Below are 25773 nucleotides of genomic sequence, written 5' to 3' on the forward strand. Positions count from 1 at the left end.
GAGGAGCTTTTAATTAATAAATTATTTCTTATATCATGGATATCTATCATGGATTGTAATACTAATGACAAATAACAATAGAAAGTTCAAAAAGCCGATATCATTTTGAATTTTCAGCTAATACTCATATACCCATAACCTTCTATTATTTAAATATAATCAATGAACACTAACCACTATTACCTAGCACCACTTCTTCTTATCAAGGATTTAGGTATTTAACTCTTCCAGCTTCACTGGCTTTCAATCTTGTGGTTTTCCCCCCTCTTTCTCTTCTTCTTTGGTCTGTATTTGTCCACTTCCTTTGGTAATCTATATCTTTCTGTCCTATTATATAAATGCTCTTTCTATTCCTCTCAAAAAAAATATATTTCTTGATATTTTCATTTAAACTATAAATACTAACTCAATATATACTCATTTTTTTTTAAATGATATAGGTTTATGCATCCTTGTTGTGATGCTCTAATTTTTCATTTTAACAGTCCACATTTTTGAACCATATAACAGAGTGGGAGTGGCATTACTTTATAATATAAAATGTAAGCTGTTTCTCTTTTTCTTTTTTTTTTCTTATTCCATGTCCTTTTAAATTGCTCTGCATTTTTTTCTAAAATTGTTTATTTTTTCATTGATATCTTTTAGATATATTATTATACAACTTATAACTGTCACTTTTCTATTATCTTTTATGGCAACCCAAGCACAACTATAATGAAAAAATGACATCATATTAATTGATGAACCACACAACTACCACATAAATGTCACTCAAATATAATGATCTGTTTGTGGAAATTTGTGAAGCCATTTGCAACTGATTAAACTTTAATCTCCAGACATGGAAAGCTATTGCAATCCACTACTAAAAGCAGGTTTTTCATTATTTTTTTAATACAAATATAAAACACATTGAAAGTTACTGTGATTGGTTCGTGTGGATTTTAATAGCGCTTTCTCTTGTTTATGCAAGAGTGAGTAAACTAGCAATATAAATGCATACACCACTATACTGCTATCTAGTTTGATATCTTATTCATGTTTTTTTTTTTCTCTCTCTCTCTCTCTCTCTCTTTTTGAAGATTCCAAAGTATTTTGGATGAAATATCAGAGATGATTTTAAATGGTCATAGTTAGTTACTCAGTGAACATATATGAATACAGGAATAGTTGTTATAATGAATTTTCTTTAAAACAGAACTGCTACTAATGGGATTGTGGCTGTAGCTTTTTTTTTTTTTGGATAATTGGGCATAAGTAGTGAGAGAGTTTCCTAGAATCTATATGCTATCATAAATGTGTTAATATATGTAAACGAAATACAAGAAGTGTTAAACTTCTTTCACCCTGTTTACATTAGCCATTTTATTATTAATGCCTAATATACATTTCACTTAAATCACACACATATAATAAAATCAAGAACAATAGTGATGTTGGACATACAAATGTTCCAACAAGTGTGTTGCACAAAACAAATCAACATCCAAAATATATTATCTTATTTTAATAATCAGATAATACATTTTGAATTATATTTATTTTGATAATCTAAACAGAAACTTGTCTAAAATCAGAATGGCTCATCAGGTTACATATCCTACCTGAAGACCTGCCTGCTTTATCCACACTACACAATTCTGAGCATAACTTCTCTTTTCAGAAGGCTTAATTGGAAATGTGGGTGGATTAACATCTTCATCAAATCCATCTCCCATCTGACCAGCAAGAGAAGTGGGACCTATTGCAGTGAAATTACCTAACCAGGGTATTACCTCTAAACCTGTAAAAAAAATAATTATTAATAATAAAATAAAAAATATATATATATGTGATATGTGAAATGTATATATATGCACATAAATATATATGCATGTATACATTACAGATACTTTATGAGTGCTCTTCATTTGAGAGTACATCTACAATTTCACTCCTCTACTTAAAACCTATAAACATTGAGTAGCAATCAGTCAACACATATTCTCAGTTCACTTCTTATACATCCTACTCCTCTTTGTCTTCATTCATGTATGATGTTTTGGTCTTGTGAAAAAAGCAACACCCAGCAGTAATTCTCGGAAACTATAATCTGCACTTCTTTGATGAAGAAGAGTTAATACCTTTTCCCTTTCTCATTTGTAGTAGCAACATTCAGAAAAAGAAAATACATAAGCTAAAAGCAGATCAACATCATAACAAGGTGCCTAACACTGAGTAACATTTAAATAATAGCATTGCTCTTGCAAAAATCTAACAAGTATATCAAATATTGAATAACATTTGATACATTCATTGGAATTTTGCAAAAGTAATAATGTTTCTAGAGATCATTAGAATAAATAAATCTGTAACAGACAATATTACAAACTTTTGTGTGTAAACAATTAAACACTGTCAATGTAATGTGTGGTTTTTCATACATGCATGATGCAGGGCAATAGTCTTAATTTCTGAACCAATGTATCTATGTATCCTAATTACTAAATCCTCTGATTTAGTAATTAGGATAATCAACAAAAGGCAAAACTATTTTATCGTCATTTTCTAGTATATATTCAAGGGATGTATATGATATCATTGGAGTCGATCACAATTAATATTTCATGAACAGTTTCCCTGTCAACAAATTTCAAACTGGTCTATTATTTGTCAGATTTCTGATATCACTGATTGATTGATGGTTCAAGACTGGTTAATGAATGATTCTTCTTCTTTCTTTCTCCTAGTTATAATTTTGTTCTCAGCAGAAAAAAGATTGCAATGATAATAATAATAATCATAACTGTGTCCCCCCCCCCCAAAAAAAAAAAAACTATAACTGCACTTATTTTTTGCCAAAATGATTCGAAATGTTGATAATAATTCTTCTTTGGCTTGGAATTTTTTGAATTTCGTGAAATTTAGTAATTAGGATCTCTATTAGAATAGTTTCAAATAATTACAAAATTATGCAAAACAGAGTTTTATTTATAGCACATATGCAAAAACTAGCTCTTGGTTCAATTGTTGAAAACCTGAATGTTATTAATATACAAAAATTCAGAAATGCTTAGGTGTTGATAGTCATTCATCTAAAAAAAACAGATGTCTAATGTTTATAATTAACTAAATTTATTTAGCTAATTAGATTAGTAAGCCAATATTTCCCTTGGTCACCAAAGCATCCTCATGGGCACAAAGAAATATACTGGCAGGTGCATGTAAGCACACTAATAGGAAGGCAAATGCTGACTAGTAATGTATCTGCATGCACATGTCAACATATTTCTTTGTGCCAATGAAGATGCCTTGGTGACAAAGATGAAATATTGGCTTAGAAAACCAATTAGCTAAATAAATTTAATTAATTAATTATTAGCACTGTGTTGATGTTTTTCACTAAGCATCAACATGACTGATAATCAACATCCAAGCATCCACATCAGATTTCCTTTCTTGAGTGTTACACAGTGATCAGCATTCACTTTACACAAACTATGGACTTTACAACAGTGTTATAAATAATTATTTAATTTCCTGACGTTTCAACCTTCATATGAAGGTCATCATCTGGAGTATACACATATATGCAGAGACAATCTAAATTACATTTCACACAGTATGCTGAAGAGACAATGAATTGCTCAATGGTTATTTTACTCTAGCGAAAATAAAATGACAATAAATAAATGAAATAAAATAAAATAACTACATCAAAGCTATATTCTATTTAAGACAATATCAGAGAAACATTCTTCCATATAGATAGTTTTGTTACAGTAAAATGATGTCCTAATTTAATATGACAATTGTTATATTAGATTTAAGATCCTGGATTACCTATGGTCCTTTTTATAATTAACTCTTAATTATATTCCATGTTAATAGGTGACTACTATAAGTTTCTGAAAAGGATGAAGGTTCCTGGTGGATTTAGGCAGGATATATATAATCAGCTTTAGGGAGTAGATTTATTATTATTATTATTATTACTAGCCCAAGATCTAATGGAGTCAAAGAGTCAAAGTCTGGGAGGTCCTTTTATCACACACACACACACACACACACAGCTCATCATACTGTGTCTTAAACACACTCAAATTCCTTGCAGACACCACACTCTCAGGCAAGGTATTCCAATAATTTACAACTCTACATGAAAAAAACCTGCCTCTCACTCCCCTACTCGCACCCTCTTTATACAGTTTCCAGGGATGACCTCTGGTTCTCCGCTGATCTCCCACCATTTTCTGTAGAACTTCTCCAGCATTGATCCTATAACAACCCCTTACCAACTTGTAGGTCTCTATCATATCTCCCCCCTCTTCCTCCTTTCCACCAGACTCTACAAATTACATCTTCTCAATCTTTCCTCATACTCGACATTCCAGAGGTCAGACACTACCTTAGCCAGTTGCCTTTGGACCCTTTCCAACATCTCTTCATCCTTCTGAAAACCAGGTCACCAAATCTGGGCACAATAGTTCAGGTGCGGCTTAATCAAAGCCTTATACAACGGAACAAGAATCTCCCTACTTCTACACAATAGTGTCCTCTGCATCATTCCCAGAAGCCTATGTGTTGTCTTGTTGTCTTCATGATTTTGGCTATGTGTCCCCTTAATTTTAGATCCTTATCCACTATCACCCCCCAGATCTCTTATTTCTTCTACCTCCAACAATATATCCTCACCAAGGATAAATTCTGCATCCCATCTTTGTTTTCCAAATTTTAAAACCTTACATTTTGCAACAGTGAACTCGCATCCCCATTTCCATGCCCAATCACTCAATAAGGCCACAACATCTTCACTACTCTTCATGGTTCGTCCCAACTCTGCATCACCTGCAAACAACTGAATATCTCCATCCAAATTTTCACCTATATTATTAATATACAAGTTAAACAGTAATGGCCCTAAATCAGATCCCTGAGGCACTCCACTAATGACTTTCCTTTTCCTGGATATCGCTTCCCCATACACAACTTGTTGATACCTAACAGATAGCCAGTCTCCAATCCAATGCACTAATCTGATATCCAACTCCATCTGCTCTAGTTTGACTGTCAACTTATCTCGGGTACTATATCAAAAGCCTTCGTGAAATCCAAGTATATTACTGTGTATTCTTCTCCTCTGTCCAAGGAAGCAGTCACTTTATTGTAATAAGTAAGTAGATTACTAAAACATGACCTCCCTTTAGCAAATCCATGCTGTCCATCAAAGATAATACCATTGTTGTCAACCCAACTCTGGATCCTAGTTCTCACAAGCTTCTCCAACAACTTAATCATAACACCCGACACACAGATAGGCCTATAGTTTGATGCTTTAGTTCGATCACCTCCTTTATAAAGTGGCACAATTTTGTCCTCCTTCCACTCCTTAGGAACTTGACTGAGTGAAAGACTCGTATTAAAAAAATATGTCAATTAGGTGTCAACTCTCTGGCACATTCCTTCAGCATACATGGTGATATATTATCTAGTCCCACAGCCTTATTAACATCTAGTTTACTCAACTCCCCCATACACCTGTTGCTCACTTACAGTCAGTCCCTCCTCCCCATCATCAACTGCTCTCAATCTCTCCATGAAGTCACATTCACAAGATTGAAAGACTGTTATGAACTGCTCATTAAGTATCTCCACCACACATTCCGCAACAGCTGTCTTTACACCATTTTCTCCAATCAATGTCATCCTTCCATAATCATTCTTTCTTTTGCTGGCTACATATCGAAAGAACTCCCTAGGATTCTTTTTGGCTTCATTAGCTAACTGCTGTTCATACTTCTCTTTAGCTACCCTCACCAACCAAGTCACTCTCCTTGCCTGGTCTTTGTAGACCTCATGGAGTTGGTTATTTCCACTTCTCTTATGCTGTTGGCACAATGCCCCTTTTCTCTGTATCGCATGCTTAATCTCTTTATTCATCCATCTTACACCTACCTTATTTAACCTTTGGGAGTAGATTTTTGTTTCTGTTTAAAATTTTGGCAAAAACATTTTCACTGTAAGTAATTGTTTTGTTTGTTGCTCTTTAAGAAAGCCTATCTAACATGTGCAGTACTAGTCTTATGATAAAACTTCCTCTACTCTGGAAGCCAAAGCTTCGAAAATGTTCAATTTTTGCACAGAATGCTGATGTGAAGTGGAATGTGGGTATGCAAGATTGTTTTCCAATTCCATGTATGAAAGATATTAAGGGAGGCTAAATTTTTTTTCTTTATTTCAAAGGCAAAACTATTTTATCATCATTTTCTAGTATATATATTCAAGGGATGTATATGATATCATTATAGTCAATCACAATAATATTTCATGAATAGTTTCCCTGTCAACAAATTTAAAACTGATCTATTATTTCAAAAATTTGAAACTGATCTATTATTTCAAAAGTTTGAAACTGATCTATTATTTGTAATTGTGATATGATTGGCTCTTACTTTTTGATCTTGTAGAACATTTTTTACTGTATCTCACTTATATCTCAGGCTTCAAACTGGGTATTTGTTTCCTGTGATTTTTTTTGCTTCAAATATACCGGCTAAGTTAATCTTTCATCACACATTTTATTTAAGTGATCAATATCATCTTATATTAGCTCTGCTTATGCATTCTTGATTAATAATATTCAGTTTGTTTTATCAGAACATAAACAAAAAAAAAAATTTTGAACAATATAGTCAATGTTCTATATATTATTTGACATATTTTCAATGTATTTTATAGAATTTATTGCAGATATACTGGTTTATTTCACAGTGTATATAAAATAATAACAGAAGCTTGAATATACTGTTGTTGTTATTATTATATATTTCTAAAAGTGTAAGCATCATTTTTTTTTATTGCAATTAACATTTTCAGTATGGTACTTCTATCATACACACTATCAAAGAATCTAATATAGAAATCAGATGAAAACAAAATAAACCTTGTTGCTTTGGTTGAGATCTCAGTAAGTATTATTATTATTTATTTATTTATTATTATTTTTGATATATCAGATCCACACATGAGAAATTGCAAAACCAAAAATACAACAGAGAGAATCAGCTGATATATTTCTTGAACAGCCATAAGTTGTAGTCCATAAGGAACACAGTGTGAGGAAGTTGTGTGCCATTCCATTTAAAAAACTGTTTCTTTCATTCCATCTAACTCTATTCACTGCTACTGTAAAAGCATAAATAGATGGAATGAAAGAGGAGGATAAGCTAGTCTGGCTAATTTGAAAGTGAACTGTGCATGAATGTTAACCAGCAGCTGCCAATTTTTACAAGTGAAAGGAAAAGGAGGAAAGATAGTGGCCAATTCAGTCTATGAAAAAATGTGTAAGGGAGGAATCATTTATTAACAAGATCATACCCATTCTTGATAGTTGTGCTTTTTTTTTTTTAAGGAAGTTTTTGGTGTGCCATCTAATATCACTAACTGTCTAAAGTTGGACTGATACATAGTGTTAGAAAGGTGAGAAGTGTCTTGAAAAGAAATGGACATCAAGCTTTATTGGAGACTGATATTCTTTTGGAGTACTTCTTAAAAGGCTATAGATGTGATGTGTTTGCACCAGGAAAGAAGAGATGTAAGCCAACCTCCCTGCAAAAAAGAAAAAAGAGAAATTTGATCTATAATCTTGTCAAAAAACCAAGTAAAGGGAAGTGAAATGAGAGCTTTTTTTTTAATGAGTGTAAGAAAAGATTGTGTTTTGGTAGCACTGCAGTTTACTTGATTGTCAGGAGAATGGTAAGGAAATCAGTGTTCATGATACCGATTCTGGAAAAATTGAAGCTTTGTCAATAAGATTTGTCACTACATGGAATGGATAGCATCTATATGCAAGCTTTATGTATAGGAGGAAGAGAAAAATCAGATTCAGTGGATTTATAACTGGATTGCAAAACACGTGGGATAGCTATTTGCATGTTGTTTTACAGGCATTTTAAAGGATGCCAGTTCAGCAGAACACCCATGGAAGTACCTATAAAAAGACAATGTAAAAAGGGACCATATATGAGAAAGTGGTTGAACAGGATCCGTCAGAAAGGGATCATTGATTAGCTGATTTCCATTCTTTAGATAGCATCAAGAAGTTAATGGAGGTTTTTGGTGCACCATCCCCAACATGGGAAAAATCTTATAAAGTTTGGTATATTTGGGATTTTTGCAAGCATAGAATTTAGAGATAAATGTCAGTCCAAGAAAAGATCTGATCTGGTTATCTGGTTTTATCAGACATTTTTATTTTATTTTTTTCAAGAAAGAAGGCAAGGTTGCATACTGGTAGCAATGAAGATAACCATGTTATCCTCAACTATAATAAAGAATAGTTTGGAGATCTCTGTTTATGGTTGTAGGTATTGAAGTTTGGGATATTTGTACAATACAAGGTTTGTCAAATGAGTAGGCATGGAATGTACTATCATCCGTAAAACTATAAACAGGATTAGAGGCCGGTATGAGAGGTCATTTATAAATAGGAGAAAGATGGTAAGTGATAGAATACAGCCAAGGGGTACACCTTTTGTGCACTGAAGACGTCAGAAGAAAGAAAGCTGTCTACATGACACACACAGTGAGTGACCATATATATATATATATGGAGAGAGAGAGAGAGAACTGGCTCAATTACAAAAGATGAAAGGTAGACACTGGCTATTTGCTGTGTAGGCCTTGATGTTAGACCAGATCAAAATGACTTGAAACTGTCAAGAACACCACCAATCAATGTACAAGATTTTCCAGACCACAAGTTTAGAGAACCCTGTGCTGTTGTAAATATCAAACAAATGAAATATCTAAATTTATTAAATAATGTTTTCACACTGATTTATTCATGTTCATAAATTATCAGAGGTATGATAAAAAAAAGTTAAAAAAAAAGTAAACACTTTACCAGGTTCAAATGTGGATAACATGAGATTTGACTTCTTCTTACTGTCTGCCCAAGAGTATAACATACCGTACCATTCACCACTAAATGCAAATTAAAAAGGTAAAAAAATTTAGAATACTACAGCACATTTATAATCATAAATCTGAAAAATGAATTGCAACTAAATGTAACAAAATTCTTTAAGTCTCTGAAAAGATTTTTAGAACTATAGTAATCTCTTAATTATCTGCCTATAATGAAAAAGCTATCTTTTAGCTGGATAACTGAGGGTATAATTGCATAATGCTTCACAAGAAGTTGGTTGGCACACTAAGTTATGTCTGTCAGTTCAAAGGGTGGTTAATTGAAATTTAATTTATTTGAAAGTTAGACAATTAAGAGTTAAAAGTATATTAAAACACAAATGTCGCATTAAAAAGCACAATACAGGATGAATGCAATGTCTTTCAGAAAAGTGTGTAAACCAACAGTGATTCATTTTTCAGGTTATATGAATGTAACTTCATGGCAGAATCTAAAATGTTTTTAATTTAATGAAATGACATTGTTGTAATATGCAAAAAGTAATAATTAAAATACAACTGACAAATTTTGCTAGGAAGGAAGAGCCTCCATGGCTTGGTTGGTAAAGATTATGCCCTTTGGTTGGAAAAAAGATGGGTTTGAATCCCATCTTGGATGCAAAGAATCTTTATAAGGGCTTTTCAACTGAAGGTAAATTAGCTGGCCTTATGCAGAAATGAAACTTCACCAAAACTAAGATTTTTCATTCCACAAGACAGATGAACTAGTCAGAGAATGCAAGCAACTGACAGACATAACTTAATCCTATGTTGATAAGATTAAGTAATTCATGTATAGAAGACATACTCTTTTTTTTTATATGGAATCTACGCTGTTAATTGATCTTTTACTTAGCCTGACCTTTAGCGGTAAAAAATAAATAAATAAATAAGCTCTGCTAAAGTCCTCCTGTACTAAGATTTTCTTCTTGAAATCTTATTCTAAGAAATTCTAAGATTTTCTTCACAAATACAACATCAAAACCACCTTCAAATCCCCAATGAAATTAAGACACCTACTCAGTTCTTCCAAAGATCCTCTTCCACACCTAGCCCACCCAGGGGTTTACAAAATGCAATACACATGCAACCTACCATAGACAGGGGAAAACAGGATGAACCATCCCAATTAGGAAGGGCGAACACGAACGATACATTAATACCTCCATTTTGGAAAAGCCGGCCTTTCAGATCACGTACTCCAGACATACCACAGAATTCACTGGAAAGGTAGTCCCTACACCGCACCAAAACCTGGTTCGAGAGGAAATTTAAAGAAGCATGTGAAATGCTCAAACACAAACCTAACCTGAACAAAAACGACAGTCTAACCATTCCAAGAATGTGGAAGACCCATTTGCAACCATTATAGCAACCAGAACAAGCCAAAGAAAAATCTGAATACAAGAAGACTTGGTAAAGTTTTTTTTTTTTTAAATAACATTCAATAGCAACTTGAACTGTACAAGTCCAGAAAAAAATCTTAGTACGGGAGGACTTTATAGAAGGTTTTTTTTTTTTTTTTTTTTTTTTTTTTTTAACCACTAGAGGTCAGGCTAAGTAAAAGATCAATTTACTGATGATTTCAATACAGGGGTCGAAATGTCAATTGTTATTTTATTAATAATAAGTAAAATAATCATTTCAACGTGTTTTGTGTCCTTAAATTCGTAAATATGAATTGAAATCAGTTTGAGTTGCATTTGAAATATTCAATATCATCCAGACACTTAACAAATGCTAAGTTTAGAAATTTTGGCAAAAGTTTCTCCCAAAGTATCTGCAATAGCTTTGGGATCACCAAGAACACTTCCATTATAGTCTAAGGTGGACAAACAATGTGTACTATATCTGCCTTTCATTTTCCGGATTTTATCACATACAATTTTTGGACTGGTCATTTGATTAATTGATGTGGTAAATTGGATCCACGATTGTTTTTGACTCTGACGTCTTACAAAACATGCTTTGGCTCGAGCATGCTTGAAAGTTATTAAATTTGATGTGGTGGGGTATCTATGAAATATGCTCCATGCTCTGTGTTGATCTTTTTTTGGCTGCCTGACATCCTGGGTTCCACCAAGGCTTTGGATAGACTGGAAATCGAGATGATGTTTTTGGGATGGAGGTTGTTGCTGCCTGGACAATGCATTCTGTTATATATTTTACAGCTTCATTGATAGGTGTTTGACTGATGGCATCAGCATTAAATTTTGCAAGATGAGAGAAAGTGTTCCAGTCAGCCTGGTCCATTTTCCATTTAGGTATCCGTGTGGGTGAACATGGTTCCTGTGAAGACATTGTACAAAGAACAGGAAAGTGATCACTTCCATATATGTTCTCTTCAACATCCCACATGAGCAGTGAAATGGGAACAGATTGTAAGATTAATTGCAGAAAATGAGCGGGTAGGCATATGGAAGAAAGTATTGAGTTTATTATTTAGAAGGAAAAGGTTATTATCATCAGGAATTTTTTCAATGATTCGACCTTGTCTATTAGTGTTGGCACTACCCCATAGAGTATTGTGACCATTAAAGTCACCCATCAAAAGTATGGGTGCAGGCAGTTGCGAGATAAGGTTATCAAGATCAATTTCATTTAACTCAGCATTTGGTGGTAAATAAATTGAATGTACCGTAATAAGGAATCCCACAGAGAAGCGAATCGCTACCGCTTCCAGAGAAGTATTAAGTTGGACCTGATGGAAAGGAGTATGACTGCCCACTAGGATAGCTAATCCTCCAGGAGCAGGACCATCTCCAGTTCTATCCTTACATACAACAGTGAAATTCCTAAAGGTATGGTCCTCATTGGATCTTAAATAAGTTTCCTGTAGACAGAAACAGAAAGGTTTGTGTTTCTACAACAACATCTTTATATCATCAATATTCTGGCGGATCCCACGACAGTTCCATTGTAAAAATTTTCCTATTGTTTTGATTTTATTGACTTGTCTGGTTTTCGAGAGGTTGAGGGCTTACCTTTGTCAGATTTATATTTATCCACTGTTTTAGGGAAGTATGGGTGGCCAGTGTCCATCTTTTCCTCTGGTAGATTGTTCAAAACATCAAATGTGTTAGGGTCAGTTGGTATGCTTAGTTTGCTTTCAGTGGGTATGGAGGTATCCATTTTTTCTGAGCGAGTGTCTGATGGTTTATCTTTGAGTGAAGTCTCCACCATAATTTTTTGGCAGATGAGTTTGATTAAATGGGACCATTTATGAAGTTGTCTCTGGAGTAAGGCCATAGGTCTTGTGAATAATGCGCTCAACAGAGACGCACTTGCAATCATAAAGTTCAGATATGGTGAAATTATCAAATGGTAGAATAGACATATATGTTTGAGTTGCTGTTGGCACTTTTTTAATTGTTACTTTTTCAGCATAAGAGGATTGTAGAACAGATGTAATGGTGGCTAGCTTTCTTTTTGCAACCTGATATGTTATGTTTTGTTCTGTTTTTATTTTTTGTATTTCTTTTTCATCTTTCCATTTCTGACATGCAGGAGAGTATGCTGGATGATCTCCCTGACAGTTGACACATTTAGCTCCTTTTTCACAGCAATATTTATTTTCATGTTCTTTACTACCACATCGAGCACAGGTAAGTAGAACCACAACAGGCAGTTTGGGCATGTCCATATCTTTGACATTTAAAGCATCTCAGCAGGTTAGGGATGTACATTCTAACAGGACAGCTGAGATACCCTGCTTTTACAGATGTCGGAAGCCTAGGTGTATCAAAAGTAAGGACTATGTTCTTGGTTGAGACCAGGCGACCATCCCTGCATATCAGGATGTGCCTCACACCCGTCACTCCTTGATCTTTAAGCTCTGAACATATCTCCTCATCAGGAACTTCAAGGAGATCCCATTCTGATATCACTCCTCTACTTGAATTCAGTGTTCTGTGAGGTGTTACTGCAATTTGTATTCCACCCATTGTCGTTGCTCTCAGTAGTTTCTCAGAATGTTGTTTGCACATTGTTTCCATGAGGATATCACCAGAATGCAATTTCTTGACAGTTTTGGGAGGTCCTGCCAGTCCTTCTAAACCTTTTTGGATAAAGAAGGGTTACATTTTCCCAATTGGTTTTTCACCTGTTGCATGAATGATTAAAAAGGTTGGTACATTTTTGTTAGTATCTGATATCTTTTGTTTCTTACTTCTGTTTCCATATGCTGTGTCTATATTATCAGTACTTGGTTGGGGCTTTGTTAGGGTCCCTGAAACATTTGAGGATGAAGAATTCATATTTAAGGAATTTTTAATTCGGCGTCAGAGTTTTCCACCCACTATGGAGCCACATGTGGACGCCCACTACCCGGCAAGCAAAGACTGCGCTCAGGAGTGGAACATCAGGGCTACCCTGGACACTATACTGGCACTGCAGCAGGTCTAGGATCCCGACCACCGAACCATGGGGTGAGAGATTTACTGCAACACCATTGACCCCTGCAGGCAAGCCCACTAGCTGACTGATCCTGGCTGGGCCATCCAGGACCACCCATCTTTTTTCCCGAAGCAAGGGCCAAAATAGTGCAAGACTACCAGGATCCCCCTTTCCGGATGTCCACGGGTCGCACCGCACGGCAAACACGGTGGCAGGGTGTTGGATACCAGTGATGGTGGTCTGGAAAAAGGATAGTGAAAAAGACTCAGGAGAAGTAGAGAAAAGAATACGGGAAGAAAAGCAAAGTAAAAGAGCAAGAATGAAAAGGGCCAGTACCATCACTGGGAGGTCCCCTCCACCATGAACAGGTGCCCCACATGGAGGGGGGATTGCTGTCAAAGAGGAGACCGCCTGGTCCAGTCGTTATCAGAGAGACTGCCTGGATCCACATTGCCTGAGAGAAGTTTCCTGCTTCCAGAAAGGAGCTTCTTGGTTTGAGACATCGCTAGAGAGAGACCACTTCTAGGCCACAGACAAGGTTTCAAATTGCCGGAGAAAAGTTTCCAGGCCAGGTTAATGTCAGACATTCACCAGTGTGTTGCATTTTCATTACAATTTGATGAATCAAACAACTTCACTGATATTGCTCAGTTAATAGTATTTATTTGCGTATTTCAAGATTATTCAAGTAAAGAAGAACTTTTGAAAATTATACCATTATTGGGAAGGACTAGTGGAGAAGACATTTTTTCGACATTTGATGAATTTGTGAAACAACAAAACTTCCGCTTTTTAAACTTGTGTCTATTACTACTGATGGTGTTCCTGCAATGATAGGTAATAAATCAGGCTTCATTTCATTATGTAAAAACGATGACAAATATCCAGATTTTTTAATGTACCACTGTATTATTCACCAACAAGTACTGTGTAGTAAAAGATTAAACACAAAAGATGTTTTGGATATTACATTTAAAATTGTAAATTCTGTTCGAGGAAAAGCGCTGCAACAGTGGTTATTTAAATTACAGGCAGATGATGATAAGGAACTTCTGTTGTACAATAATGTTCGTTGACTCAGCAGAAGTCAATTTTTAGAAAGATTTCTTGTATTAATTAACGATATAAAAAATTTTCTTGATGAAAAAGGAGATATTTATCCACAATTGAGTGATAAAAGATGGTTGTTACACTTATCATTTTTAGTAGATTTCTGTACGAAATTAAGCAATTTAAATTTAGAATTACAAGGTAGAGATAAAAGTTTAATTAACATGTTAAGTTCAATAAAAACTTTCCAAGAATACTTACTTTTATTAAAGAAAAATATAAATGACTGCAAATTTAGATATCTCCCATATTTATTAAAATTTTTTGAACAAAATCAAGAAATGCTTCGCTATGATTTAAAAGAATTGATTCGTGAAATAGAAATTAGTTGAAGAAGAAATAAATTCAAGATTTGGAGATTTTAATAAAACCGAAATGGTTGTATCTTTCATAATAATAATAATTATCGATAATCCATTTCAAGAAAACTTGAACATCACAGAAATTTCAAATAAAATTAGTGGGCTGTTTGATATAAACCAAGCTGAAGTAGAACTTGAGATAATAAACATTCAGAATAGTTTACATTTAAAATCAATAAACAATGAAGTCATTTGGAAGTATGCGGATGAAAAATTCCCAATATTAACTGATATTGCACGAAAAATTCTTGCTGCTTTGGATCGATATACTTGTCAGAATCCGCTTTTTCAAATATGACCGTCATAAAATAATCAATTAAGAAACCAAATTACAAATGATCATTTGGATGATTGTCTGCGATTGGCCACTTCTTCATATCAACTTGACTATGAAAATATTGCGCAGTCCAAACAATGCCAAATTTCACATAAACCTTTTTTTAATCAACCAGCATTTCCTGTAACTCGTGAGTTTGTAATCAATCTGTTATTTTTTCTAACTTTGGTTTACCAAAATAGAGAAATAAATATTTTACTCCAATATATTTGTTTTTTTTTTGTTGTATTAAAATAATTAAAAGTGATAAATAAATTTTTAAATACACAAATAAAGTTTTTAGTTGTGTATTTTTTTTAGTTGTTTATTTGTGTGTAATCAGATATCAGGTAGGGGGAACGTGATCTATATAAGAGAGTAGATCGCCGAATAACTTTTTATAGAAAAGTAGCTCACGTAGTAAAAAAGGTTGAACACCACTGCTATAGGCATTTCAAAAGAACGTGTAGGATATATTTTGCATGAAGAATTGCAAATGAAAAAGCTTTGTGCAAGATGGGTGCCACGTTTGCTCACAGCAGATCAAAAACGCAATCGCATGAAAATCTCTGAACAGTGCTTGGAGCACTGTTCAGAGATTTTTCAAGAATAAACGAGATTTATTCTTGAAAACAAGAATAAAACTGATTTTGTGCATCAATTTATTACTATGGATGAGACTTGGATTCACCATTATAAACCAGAATCCAAACAGCAGTCAAAACAGTGGACAAAAGCCGGTTGTTGAGCGCCAAAGAGGACAAAGTCGGTTTCATCAGCAGGAAAGGTCATAACATCAGTGTTTTGGGATGCTAAAGGCATTTTGTTTATTAATTATCTTGAAAAGGGTAAAACAATAACCAGAGAATATTATTCCGATCTTTCAACCAGGCTAGATGAAAAAATTCGTCAGAAAAGACCTGGTTTGCAGAAGGAAAAAAAATCATCTTTCATCAGAATAATGCACCTGCCCACAAAGGTGTTTTGGCAATGGGAAAATTAAGGGATCTGCACTAATTGTTGGAACATCCATCCTATTCTCCAGATTTGGCTCCCTCTCACTTCTATCTCTTCCCAAAACTGAAACTCTTCCTCGCTGGTCAGCGTTTTTCTTCGAATCAAGAGGTGATTGCAGTTGTAGAGAGGTATTTTGAAGATCTTACCTAAAACCACTACAGGGATTGGATAATGGCACTGGAGCATCGCTGGAATAAATATATTCATCTTAAGGGAGATGATGTTGAAAAATAAAAATAATTTTGAAATTATAAATTTGTTTTTTCATTGTTAGGCCGAGAACTTTTCAGTCACCCTCGTATAGGTATACAAGTATGTGTATGCAGGCTATTCGCCAGATTTGGCTCCTTTTGACTTCTATCTCTTCCTCAATAATTGAAAAGTTAGTTTCTGTTGTGGATTTCTTCAGTTTCACAAGAAACTTTATGTTAACTCGCTATTCACTCTTGTGCTCCAACATTTTCCGACCGAGAGTAAGAAAACGTCTATATTTTAACATGTGTCTACTCGTGCTGAGTAAAGCGATGGAGCTGAGCCTTGTTTCATGGTGATGACAGGTTAGAACATGCTCTATAACTAACTCTTTGTCTTTCCCCTCCCACTCTCCATTCCCAAGCTATAGGGTTGGTCTCATTTTTTTGTGTCAGACATTATAAACATCGCAACCATGACTCATGTATAAAACGAAGCACACAGTCTTGCAATCTCCACATACAAATATAACAGTAACATAAGCCATATTGAAGAGCTGAATGATTTTCAATGGGGCACTATTAGGATGCCACCTTTGTAACAGCTCAGTTCAGGAAATTTCTGCTCTGCTGCAGCTTAACAAATCAACTGGACCAATCTTGTGTGAAGTGGAAATGCCTTGGGGTAACACAGCACAACTGCAACCTGGTAGGTCACATAAAATCACAGAGTAGATCAGCCAAGTGCCAAAGCACATGGCACCATCTTCAGTTGAAACACTCACTACAGAGTTCTGAAATGTCTTTGCAAGCAGCCAGCACACAACTGTTTGGCAGGAACTGAAGAACATGAATTTCCATGGCTACTCAGATGCACAAAGGCTAACATCAGCATGGGAAATATCATGTGTTTGGTAGAATGGCATAAAGCTCACTGCCACTGGACTCTGGAGCAGTGGAAATATGTTCTCTAGCGTGATGAATCATACTTCACCATCAGGCAGTTAGGAAGACAGGAGAATACTACCTGATGAAATGTGTTCTGCTAACTGTGAAGTTGTGGAGGAGGCATCGTGGTCTGGAGCTGTTTTTCATGGTTCAGGCTAGGCCCCTCTAGTTCCAGTAACAGGGAATCTTAATACTGGGCCTCTAATGACATTCTAAATAATTCTGTGCTTCCAACTTTATGGCGACACTTAGGCAAAGGTATTTTCCTGTATCAACATGGCAACATCCCTGTTTATAAAGCAAAATCCATACAAGAATGATTGGATGAGATGGATGTTGAAGAACTTCACTAATCTGCAGACCTGATCTTAACCCCATCAAACATCTGTGGGATGAATTGGAATGTTGATTGTGAGCCAAGCCCAACATCAGTGACCAACCTCACTAATGCTCTTCTGGAAGAAAGGAATTACTGCAACAAAGTATCAAAATCTAGAAAAAAGCCTTTTTGAGAAGACTAGGGGGCTGTTATACCAACAAAGGATGTACCAACTCCATATTAATGCTTTTCATTTGAGTTGGGATGAGCAGGCATCCAGATATTTTTTCATCAGAAAGTGTATGTAGCAATTTCTTGTATTTGTGTTTATTTCAGACAAATTATGGTGCCTACAACAGTGTTAGAAATAATTATTTTAATTTTCCGACATTTCGACCTTCATATTAAGGTCATATACAGAGACAAGCTATGTTACATTTCACATAGTATATGCTAAAGGGACAATGATTTGATCAATGGTTATTCTACTGGCCTGACCTCTAGTGAAAAAATAAAATAAATAAATAAAATAACTACATCAAAGCTATATTCTATTCTATTTATGACAACATCGGAGAAAATTTTTTTCCATAGATAGTTTTATTACAGCAAAAGTGATGTCCTAATTTAGCATGAGAACTGTTATAATAGATTTAAGATCCTAGACTACCTATAATCATATTTATAATTAACTCTTAGGGAGAAAGATTAAGAAGGTAGAATATGTGTTTTCCATATTCTTGGGACTTTTAGAATCATTATTGTTATGATTAGGGTTTGATAAGCATTTCACAGGCCTCCTTAAATTTACGTGCAAACCACGTTTTGGTGTGATGTAAACACTGGATGCTTTTCCAGTCAATTCTATGTAAAGTATTCAGGGCATGATCAGAAAGGCCAGCTTTACCATAGTTATTAAATTTAATGTGCCGTTTATGTTCCTTTTTCTAGTAGGAATTGTGTATCCTGCTTCCCCTATATAGGGTAAATTACAGGTGCAATGAATACGGTATACTCCAGGGTGGGCCAGAAGAGGAAGTGGATTCTCAGATGAGTTGAGTAAGTTCTTTGATTTTGCAGGAGGTTTAAAGGTGGCTTTAAGGTTGTATTTCTGTAGTATTCTGTTTATTTTATCAGATATCCCTTTAATGTATGGAATGGTTACAGTTTTATTGTAGTCTAGTTTATTTTTGTTTTAAGTCAGGTCTCGTAAAGAGTTTTGTTGATAGTATTTTAGCTGTAGCCATTTTTTAGAAAGGTATTGCTGATAATTTTTAATTTGTCTTTAAGTGCTTGTTCATTGCAGCAAATCTTCAAAGCCCTGTTTTTAGTGTGTTAATGACACCTAGTTTTTGTGTTGGGTAGTGGTAGGAGTTTATGTGTATATATTGGTTAGTATGCGTCAGTTTCTGATAAACAGCAAAGGAAAGACTGTTATATCCTGGTTGCTTTTGCGTTATTCGTGTCTTATCTCTTATTTGTCCTATCTTAAACTTTATCTTTTGTTATCATTAAATTTTAGTACTTTACTTATTATCAGTTAATTCACTTGCCGACAAATTTATATTATTTAATGACTGCGCCAGCCGGCAACTAAATTCTGATACACTAACCAAGATTATTTAGAAAGAAAATGCAGGGATCATGAAGTATGCAGTCGTGGTCCCGTTTCTTGTATTATTAGTGGATTCCCCTTTTATGCACGGTTCGTAATTTTCCAAGCGGTAATTCAATCCACAGAAAGCATGACAAACTCATTTGATTACACATAAAGAAATATGTTTATTTTAGCACAAAACATAATGATACAAGTTAGTTAATCCTTAAATTAAAAGAGTCTGGGTTCCTCCCTTTTAATTTAACACATCCAAAATTTCTACACTGTAATCCTCCATACTGACACAAATTCCTTCACTTATACAGGGTGTTCGGGATAAATTTGACATATTTATAATTAATTATATTTTTCCGTAAGTTACATGTATTAACACACACTTCTCTTCATTTAAAAGTTTGGACCCTTCTTCATTCATATACAAGATGTCAGAAAGGATGGATAGCTGGAACCCACCTGAATCATGGAAGAGAATAACTTGTATCATGATGATTCGTGCCCGCCATCAAAATAAGGATATTACGACTGCTGCCCAATGCTCCCTGAATACAGTAAAAACAATCAGGCATGAACTAGAGACTTGCAATGGTGACTACGAGGATGTAGCAAGAAGAAAGATCCCTAGCAGACGATCTGATTGCGTTCGTACAGCAGAATTCCTCGCAAATCTGCAGGAACAGGTGTTGAAGAACCCTGGCATTGGAATTCGGGCTTTGTTCGTGGAGTTGCTAACTGTAGTCAAGCCCTGGATAACAAGGGTAGCCAATGGTAGGCCGTATGTATGGCAGCAGGATTCGGCCCCTTGCCACACCTCTGGGAAAAGTCAAAAATGGTTGTCTGAAAATTTCTACGACTTCACCAGTCCAAATGTTTGGCCTCCAAACTCCCCAGACCTTAACCCCATGGATTATTTTGTATGGGGTGCAGTTGAAAAAGACACCAATCGCACTTCCAGTAATACAAAAGCCCAGTTAATGGATAAAATTAAAACAGTTTTTGCGGCCCTTCCCAGGGAGACTGTAGCATCAGCTTGTTCGAGGTTCCGAAGCAGAATTGAAGCTGTGATCGATGCTAATGGTGGTTATTTTGAGTAAATCTTGTTGATAGTATTGTAATTAACTCTGCCTGTAATGTTTTTTTGTCAATTCATTAAATTTAATAGATACAAAGAAGATTTTCTTTTTCCTTACGAAACTGTCAAATTTATCCCGAACACCCTGTATATAACTATCCTCAGACTCAGACAACATATACTAAATAACCAATCTACTATCACACATGCTAATTACATATATATACAAGTCAATTCAGTAACTCTGACATAGATTTCTTGAGGCAATGCTCCTTCTTATATTTTAGACTTAATCCTCCGCCAAAATTTTAGTTAACATTCAATTAGGTTTTAACAGTATAACATTATTATTCTTTAGACACAAACAGTTCGTAGCCTCAGTCTCCTACTTGGCTCAAGCCTAAAGTGCCTTTTCCTTAGATATAGACAAAATGTCCAAATTGCAGACAGTTCTTGTAACACTTCACGGAAATGGACTGTGTTCTTAAAGACCAGTTCTCCTTACTCCATGGTTACTCCGATATTAACATGAAAAGATTTCTGCTTACTTCTTGCTTTATCTGGATAGATATTCGGATCTCTTTACTGTACTTTCTTTAATGGCAGCTTCACTATTCCTTTGTTCCACACGAAACGAAACACTCTTACACTGAATTATACACCGACGTTAACTCATCAGTGGCCCTTTCTTCTTAGGAATCTGGATGCACTATAGCTGCAGCTTTGATCCACGTAGCACACATAGCAAGGGGAGATTCTTGCCACGCATGGCAGCAAGCTTTTCACAGCTATATAGCCTTCTGCACAGGAAACCAGGTACCGACGAAACGAGAAGAAAAAGAGAGCGATTCAAATTCCCGCCGAAACCTATATACTCCAAAACAGCGCCCTCACTTGGTGGTGTCGTCATACGTACGGCGGCTGCCGATTGGATACCGTGGCCACAAACTATCTTTGACATGGCCTAAAACTATTATTAGCTTGTGCACATCTTTTTAGGATTTATACATGATTTTCTACCAAATTAGATTTAACAAACCTTCTCTATTTAGTTTATGGGATACTTTAACATTGCTTAGAATTTACTAATCTGGATATACACATGTTCTTGGGTCATTAATGAGCACATTTTCTGTTTGGAGGCATAAGTATGTCCTTATCCACTCCTTCTGAGCTAACCCTATGTTGGGTCGGAAAGGGAGATAATTCATCACATTTTCTCGACACAACAGAACTAAGCTATAATATAGCTACTATCATTCCACAGAGGATGTGTTCTAGGGGAAAAAAATGATAATATGACATGAGCATTTAATGCAATGCCTTAAGTGTAGTGACAGTGCAAACAGTCAATGGATTTAAGGAGTAGTATGACAGACTGTTGTCTAAAGCAGACCTTCAAAATGAGTATTACAACCTCCATGGAAGCTCAGAATAATAATGTTAATAATAATACTAATTACATACAGTTTCAACATTCTTACACAATTCTTATTATATCATGAAGATTATATTATGAAGGTAAAAGTGGGTAGTTTAGTTATTAAAATATCATCATTTTAATTTACATCATGTCTTCTTTGGTACACATAAGTTCAATAATAGTAGCAATGTATATGTACTGAAAAATGCAAACATTTGGAGTAAGATATATTTTAATATTTATTATTTACAATTGTGTAAAAAAATAAGTCAATTTATGATTTTTTTTATGTGACCCCCACACATGAAATGTTATAAATCTATAGTACAGAAAGATGGAAATTTTTTTTTGAACATAATCACCCTGCTCTAGAGACCAAACATGGAATGTTTTCAAGCCTCCAATAAATTAGGTAGTGGTCTCACGCCAAGCAATGAAATTCACCTCCCACTTAAGGACTATTACAAACATCCATAACCATGATAGGATTCAAACCCGCAGCTTAATGATGAGTGTGGATATGCCACTTGGCCAACAAGGCAAGCAACTGTGATGTATTTAAATTTCATTTTCTAATCAGCGATAGACATATCAACATATCACCGTTTAGAAGCTTAGAGAAAAATGACATTTGTAGACATTTACTGTCTTGGGTATAGAGCAACACAATAGGTCTGCACAGCTAGTTTTCATTATAGCAAAATTATTCAGTATAACGAACTGTTGAAAAGTCTCAACCAAAGCATTAATGCTATGGTGCTTTGGCTGGCCTTCAATATAAGTCTTTTTGGTCCCTGTGAATTTATTATGGTGAGAGATTACTGTATATAATTTTTTGTACACCATTATTAAAGATTAGTGCTATCAGTTTGTGAAAAATCATTCCACATTGCAGATTTACCTTTTGTACTTAATCATTAAATCTCATATTTACTTTTATATAAGAAGTATTTTAAATTTCATTTCCTTAAAATTCCTTACCCCAAATGGCAAATTGCTACCATTCCTTCAACTTTTAAACTACCATGCAGTAGTACACAAAATGATGGTTGCTTTCCTTCTTCATTACCAGGTGCATCCTCATCTGAAGCATCCACATCTTGTTTCACTGTGGATTTATTATCATCTACAAAACATGACAATTATAAAAAAAAAAAACAGCAATGAAAGGGGGGGGGTAATTTATTACACTGCTAAAAGAGCTAAATGGAATCCCAATATTACTCACAAGATGAATTCAAATTAATAACAATGATACACATTAATTTCCTTATCTAATATCTGCATATTTTAAGCATAAGAACAGAATAATTATGAAGTGCATTGCATAACTTGGATTTCTGCTCAAGACATACTAATGCCATTTTTCAAAAAATTTGCATAAATTGATAGGGAGAGAACATATAATACAAGAAAAGACTTACTGATTTTATTTTGGTGACAGGTATCTCTAGATTGCTTCAAGTTACAGGACATTCAAAATAGAAAAGGACTAAAACCAAGCACCATCAAATCAAGATACAAATAGATATCCCAGTGAAAAGAAAAATGTGTACTAAAGTTCTAAAATGCATCTATATACAACTTCTCTCAGATATGAACTGTATGACTCAATATATACGGTTTGCCCAATCGTGAAGTTATTTCATATTCAAACTTTGTTTGCTTATACTTGGATAAAGGATTAAACCAAGAATATAATTTCTTGGCATCTCTTTAATTTATAGTATAACCAGGTGAAAAAACTTTCAACATCTATGACTCAATATACAAATATTATTGGGATAAAGCGGAAGACTTTCAAAAAATTATAGTCAAACCTTACAGACGGAATATCAGAACAATTGACATCCAGAAAACATGTGATAGATTAAAAAAATACAATTGGTATAAAGATGAACTCAAAATTCCTGGTTACTAAGTCAGAACATAAAAATGAAGTACAACTAAATTAGATTTAAAAGTAGTTTTACTACATTTCTCTCTCTCTCTATATATATATATACCAGGTGATCCAAAAGTAACAGAAAAAGTAAAAACTCAATAATTCGAAAAGTATAGACAGTAGCATGATGCGGTTTTCACAGAAAGACATGGGATTTTTTTTAATAATGAAAAATTTTATTGCCAGAATAGTTACATTTGTCAAATATTATTGGGATAGTTACATTTGTCATCGTTGCGCTGTAGCTGTCCCGGAGCTGCTGCCTGTCGCTATTTAAACCGTGAGGTAAGTAAATTTCAGATGTAGTGAAAACCGAAGTTAAACGTTCTGCCAAGGTGAGGCATCTTATCGTTACGAGATAAAGCACTTTTAGTTAAGCTGTATTATCAGAACTCCGAATGTGCAAGTGCGGCTTTGCGCACCTATCGTTTGATGCGGGGTATTAGAAGTGGAACGGGACCGATGTCTTGTTCCTCACTGATAGCTATGATGAAAAGGTTTGAGGACACTGGCAGTTTGGAAGCACGTGCAAGAAGCGGGAGACCCAAAAAACTATTGCAGTTGTGCACGAGGTCGAACACAAGACCGACACACAATCGGCAGTTTCTGCACATGGAGAATGCAGTGCGCATGAAATTTCAAGATGAACTGGCATTTCGTACGAAACTGTGTGGCGATCACTCAGGATCATCCTCAAGAGGTACAAAATCCAAGTACCCAGTCCTTACAAAATCCAACACGTACAGGAACTGAAACCAACCGATTTCGAGAGAAGTCATGAATTTGCAAATTGAGCTTTTCAACAGATGGAAAACAATGCGGAGTTGCTGTCAAACGTCCTGTGGACTAACGAGGCACACTTTTCGCTTAATGGAAGTGTAAATGCACACAACTGCTGCATCTGGGTGAGAGAGAACTCACACACAATTGTGGAAACCCCTTTGCATCAGCCAAAGGTGACAGCATGGTGCGGGTTCACTGCGTCATTCATTATAGGCCCCTTTTTCTTTAAGGAAGTCCACAGCGGTACATTTCGAACTGTTTCTGTCACAAGCGAGCGTTATGCAGCGTTTTTAAGAGACAGCATCATTCCCTCCTTGCAAGAGAGGCAAGCGCTCCATAGTGTAACATTCATGCAGGATGGAGCACCTCCGCACATCACAGGTCCTGTCCAGCACCTGCTGCAACGACATTTGGTGATGACCATGTCCTCAGTAGCTCTTTCCCACATGAATGGCCACCAAGGTCTCCAGACCTTACACCTTGTGACTTTTGGTTATGGGGCTACTTGAAGTCACAGGTGTACAGAGGTCAGCCGATGTCATTGGCCATGTTGAAAGAAGTTATTCACCATCATGTGACATTATAGCTGAAGCCCTCTTCAATGCTGTGCAGAGTGTCATGCCACGTCTGACGGCCAGCCGTCACATTGAACATTTGTAATCCTAGCTGCGCTGCCAACTGTGCTGCGCCACTGTACAAACTACTGACACAACTGAAATGCCACCTGTCAGTGGCAAATGTAACTATACTGGCAATAAAATTTTTCCCTATTAAAAAAAATCCCATATCTTTCTGTGCATTTCTGTGAAAACTGCATCGTGCTACTGTCTATACTTTTTGAATTATTGAATTTTTACTTTTTCTGTTACTTTTGGATCACCCGGTATATACACACACATATATACACCCTCTGTCCAAAAAGAAACTGAACGTTTGATAGAAAGGCCAATTACAATTATTCAAATCATTTATTTCAATCAATATACTCTCCCTCAGCTTTGATACAGCGTTTGGCATGGTCAATTAATTCGCTAAATGAGTTTTTCATATCGGTTCTTGGGATATTGTTGAGGGTCATGGTTACTGCCGCTTGAACGTTTTCAATGGTGTCGTATCGCTTTCCTTTCATCAGCAAATGAAGTCGGGGGAAGAGAAAGAAGTCACAGGGTGCTAAATCAGGTGAATACGACGAGTGATCCAACACAAACTTGGCTTTTGCTCAAAAACTGTCTCACAATGTTCGAACGATGAGATGGTGCATTATCGTGCAAAAGTGACCAGCTGCCTGCATTATGATATTCATACTGTAAGCGACGAATTCTCGCTATCAA

General features: G+C 35.3%; 1 protein-coding gene across 2 annotated transcripts in view; it reads right to left on the reverse strand.

Annotated features, from left to right (window-relative positions):
* The window catches only part of IntS14 (integrator complex subunit 14), an 87484-nt gene that overhangs the window by 15263 nt on the left and 46448 nt on the right, over window positions 1-25773 (reverse strand). For both annotated transcript variants that reach the window (XM_090403791.1, XM_090403792.1), the window contains exons 5-7: window positions 22696-22840; window positions 8885-8964; window positions 1605-1783 (exon numbers count right to left, since the gene is read on the reverse strand). In XM_090403791.1, coding sequence (XP_090259917.1) covers window positions 1605-1783; window positions 8885-8964; window positions 22696-22840 — 404 coding nt within the window. The remainder of the gene's footprint in view (window positions 1-1604; window positions 1784-8884; window positions 8965-22695; window positions 22841-25773) is intronic.

The sequence above is a fragment of the Typopeltis vanoorti genome, chromosome 14, assembly GCF_054136105.1.
Source record: "Typopeltis vanoorti isolate ZY-2024b chromosome 14, IOZ_Tvanoo_1.0, whole genome shotgun sequence".
Taxonomy (NCBI): Eukaryota; Metazoa; Arthropoda; class Arachnida; order Uropygi; family Thelyphonidae; genus Typopeltis; species Typopeltis vanoorti.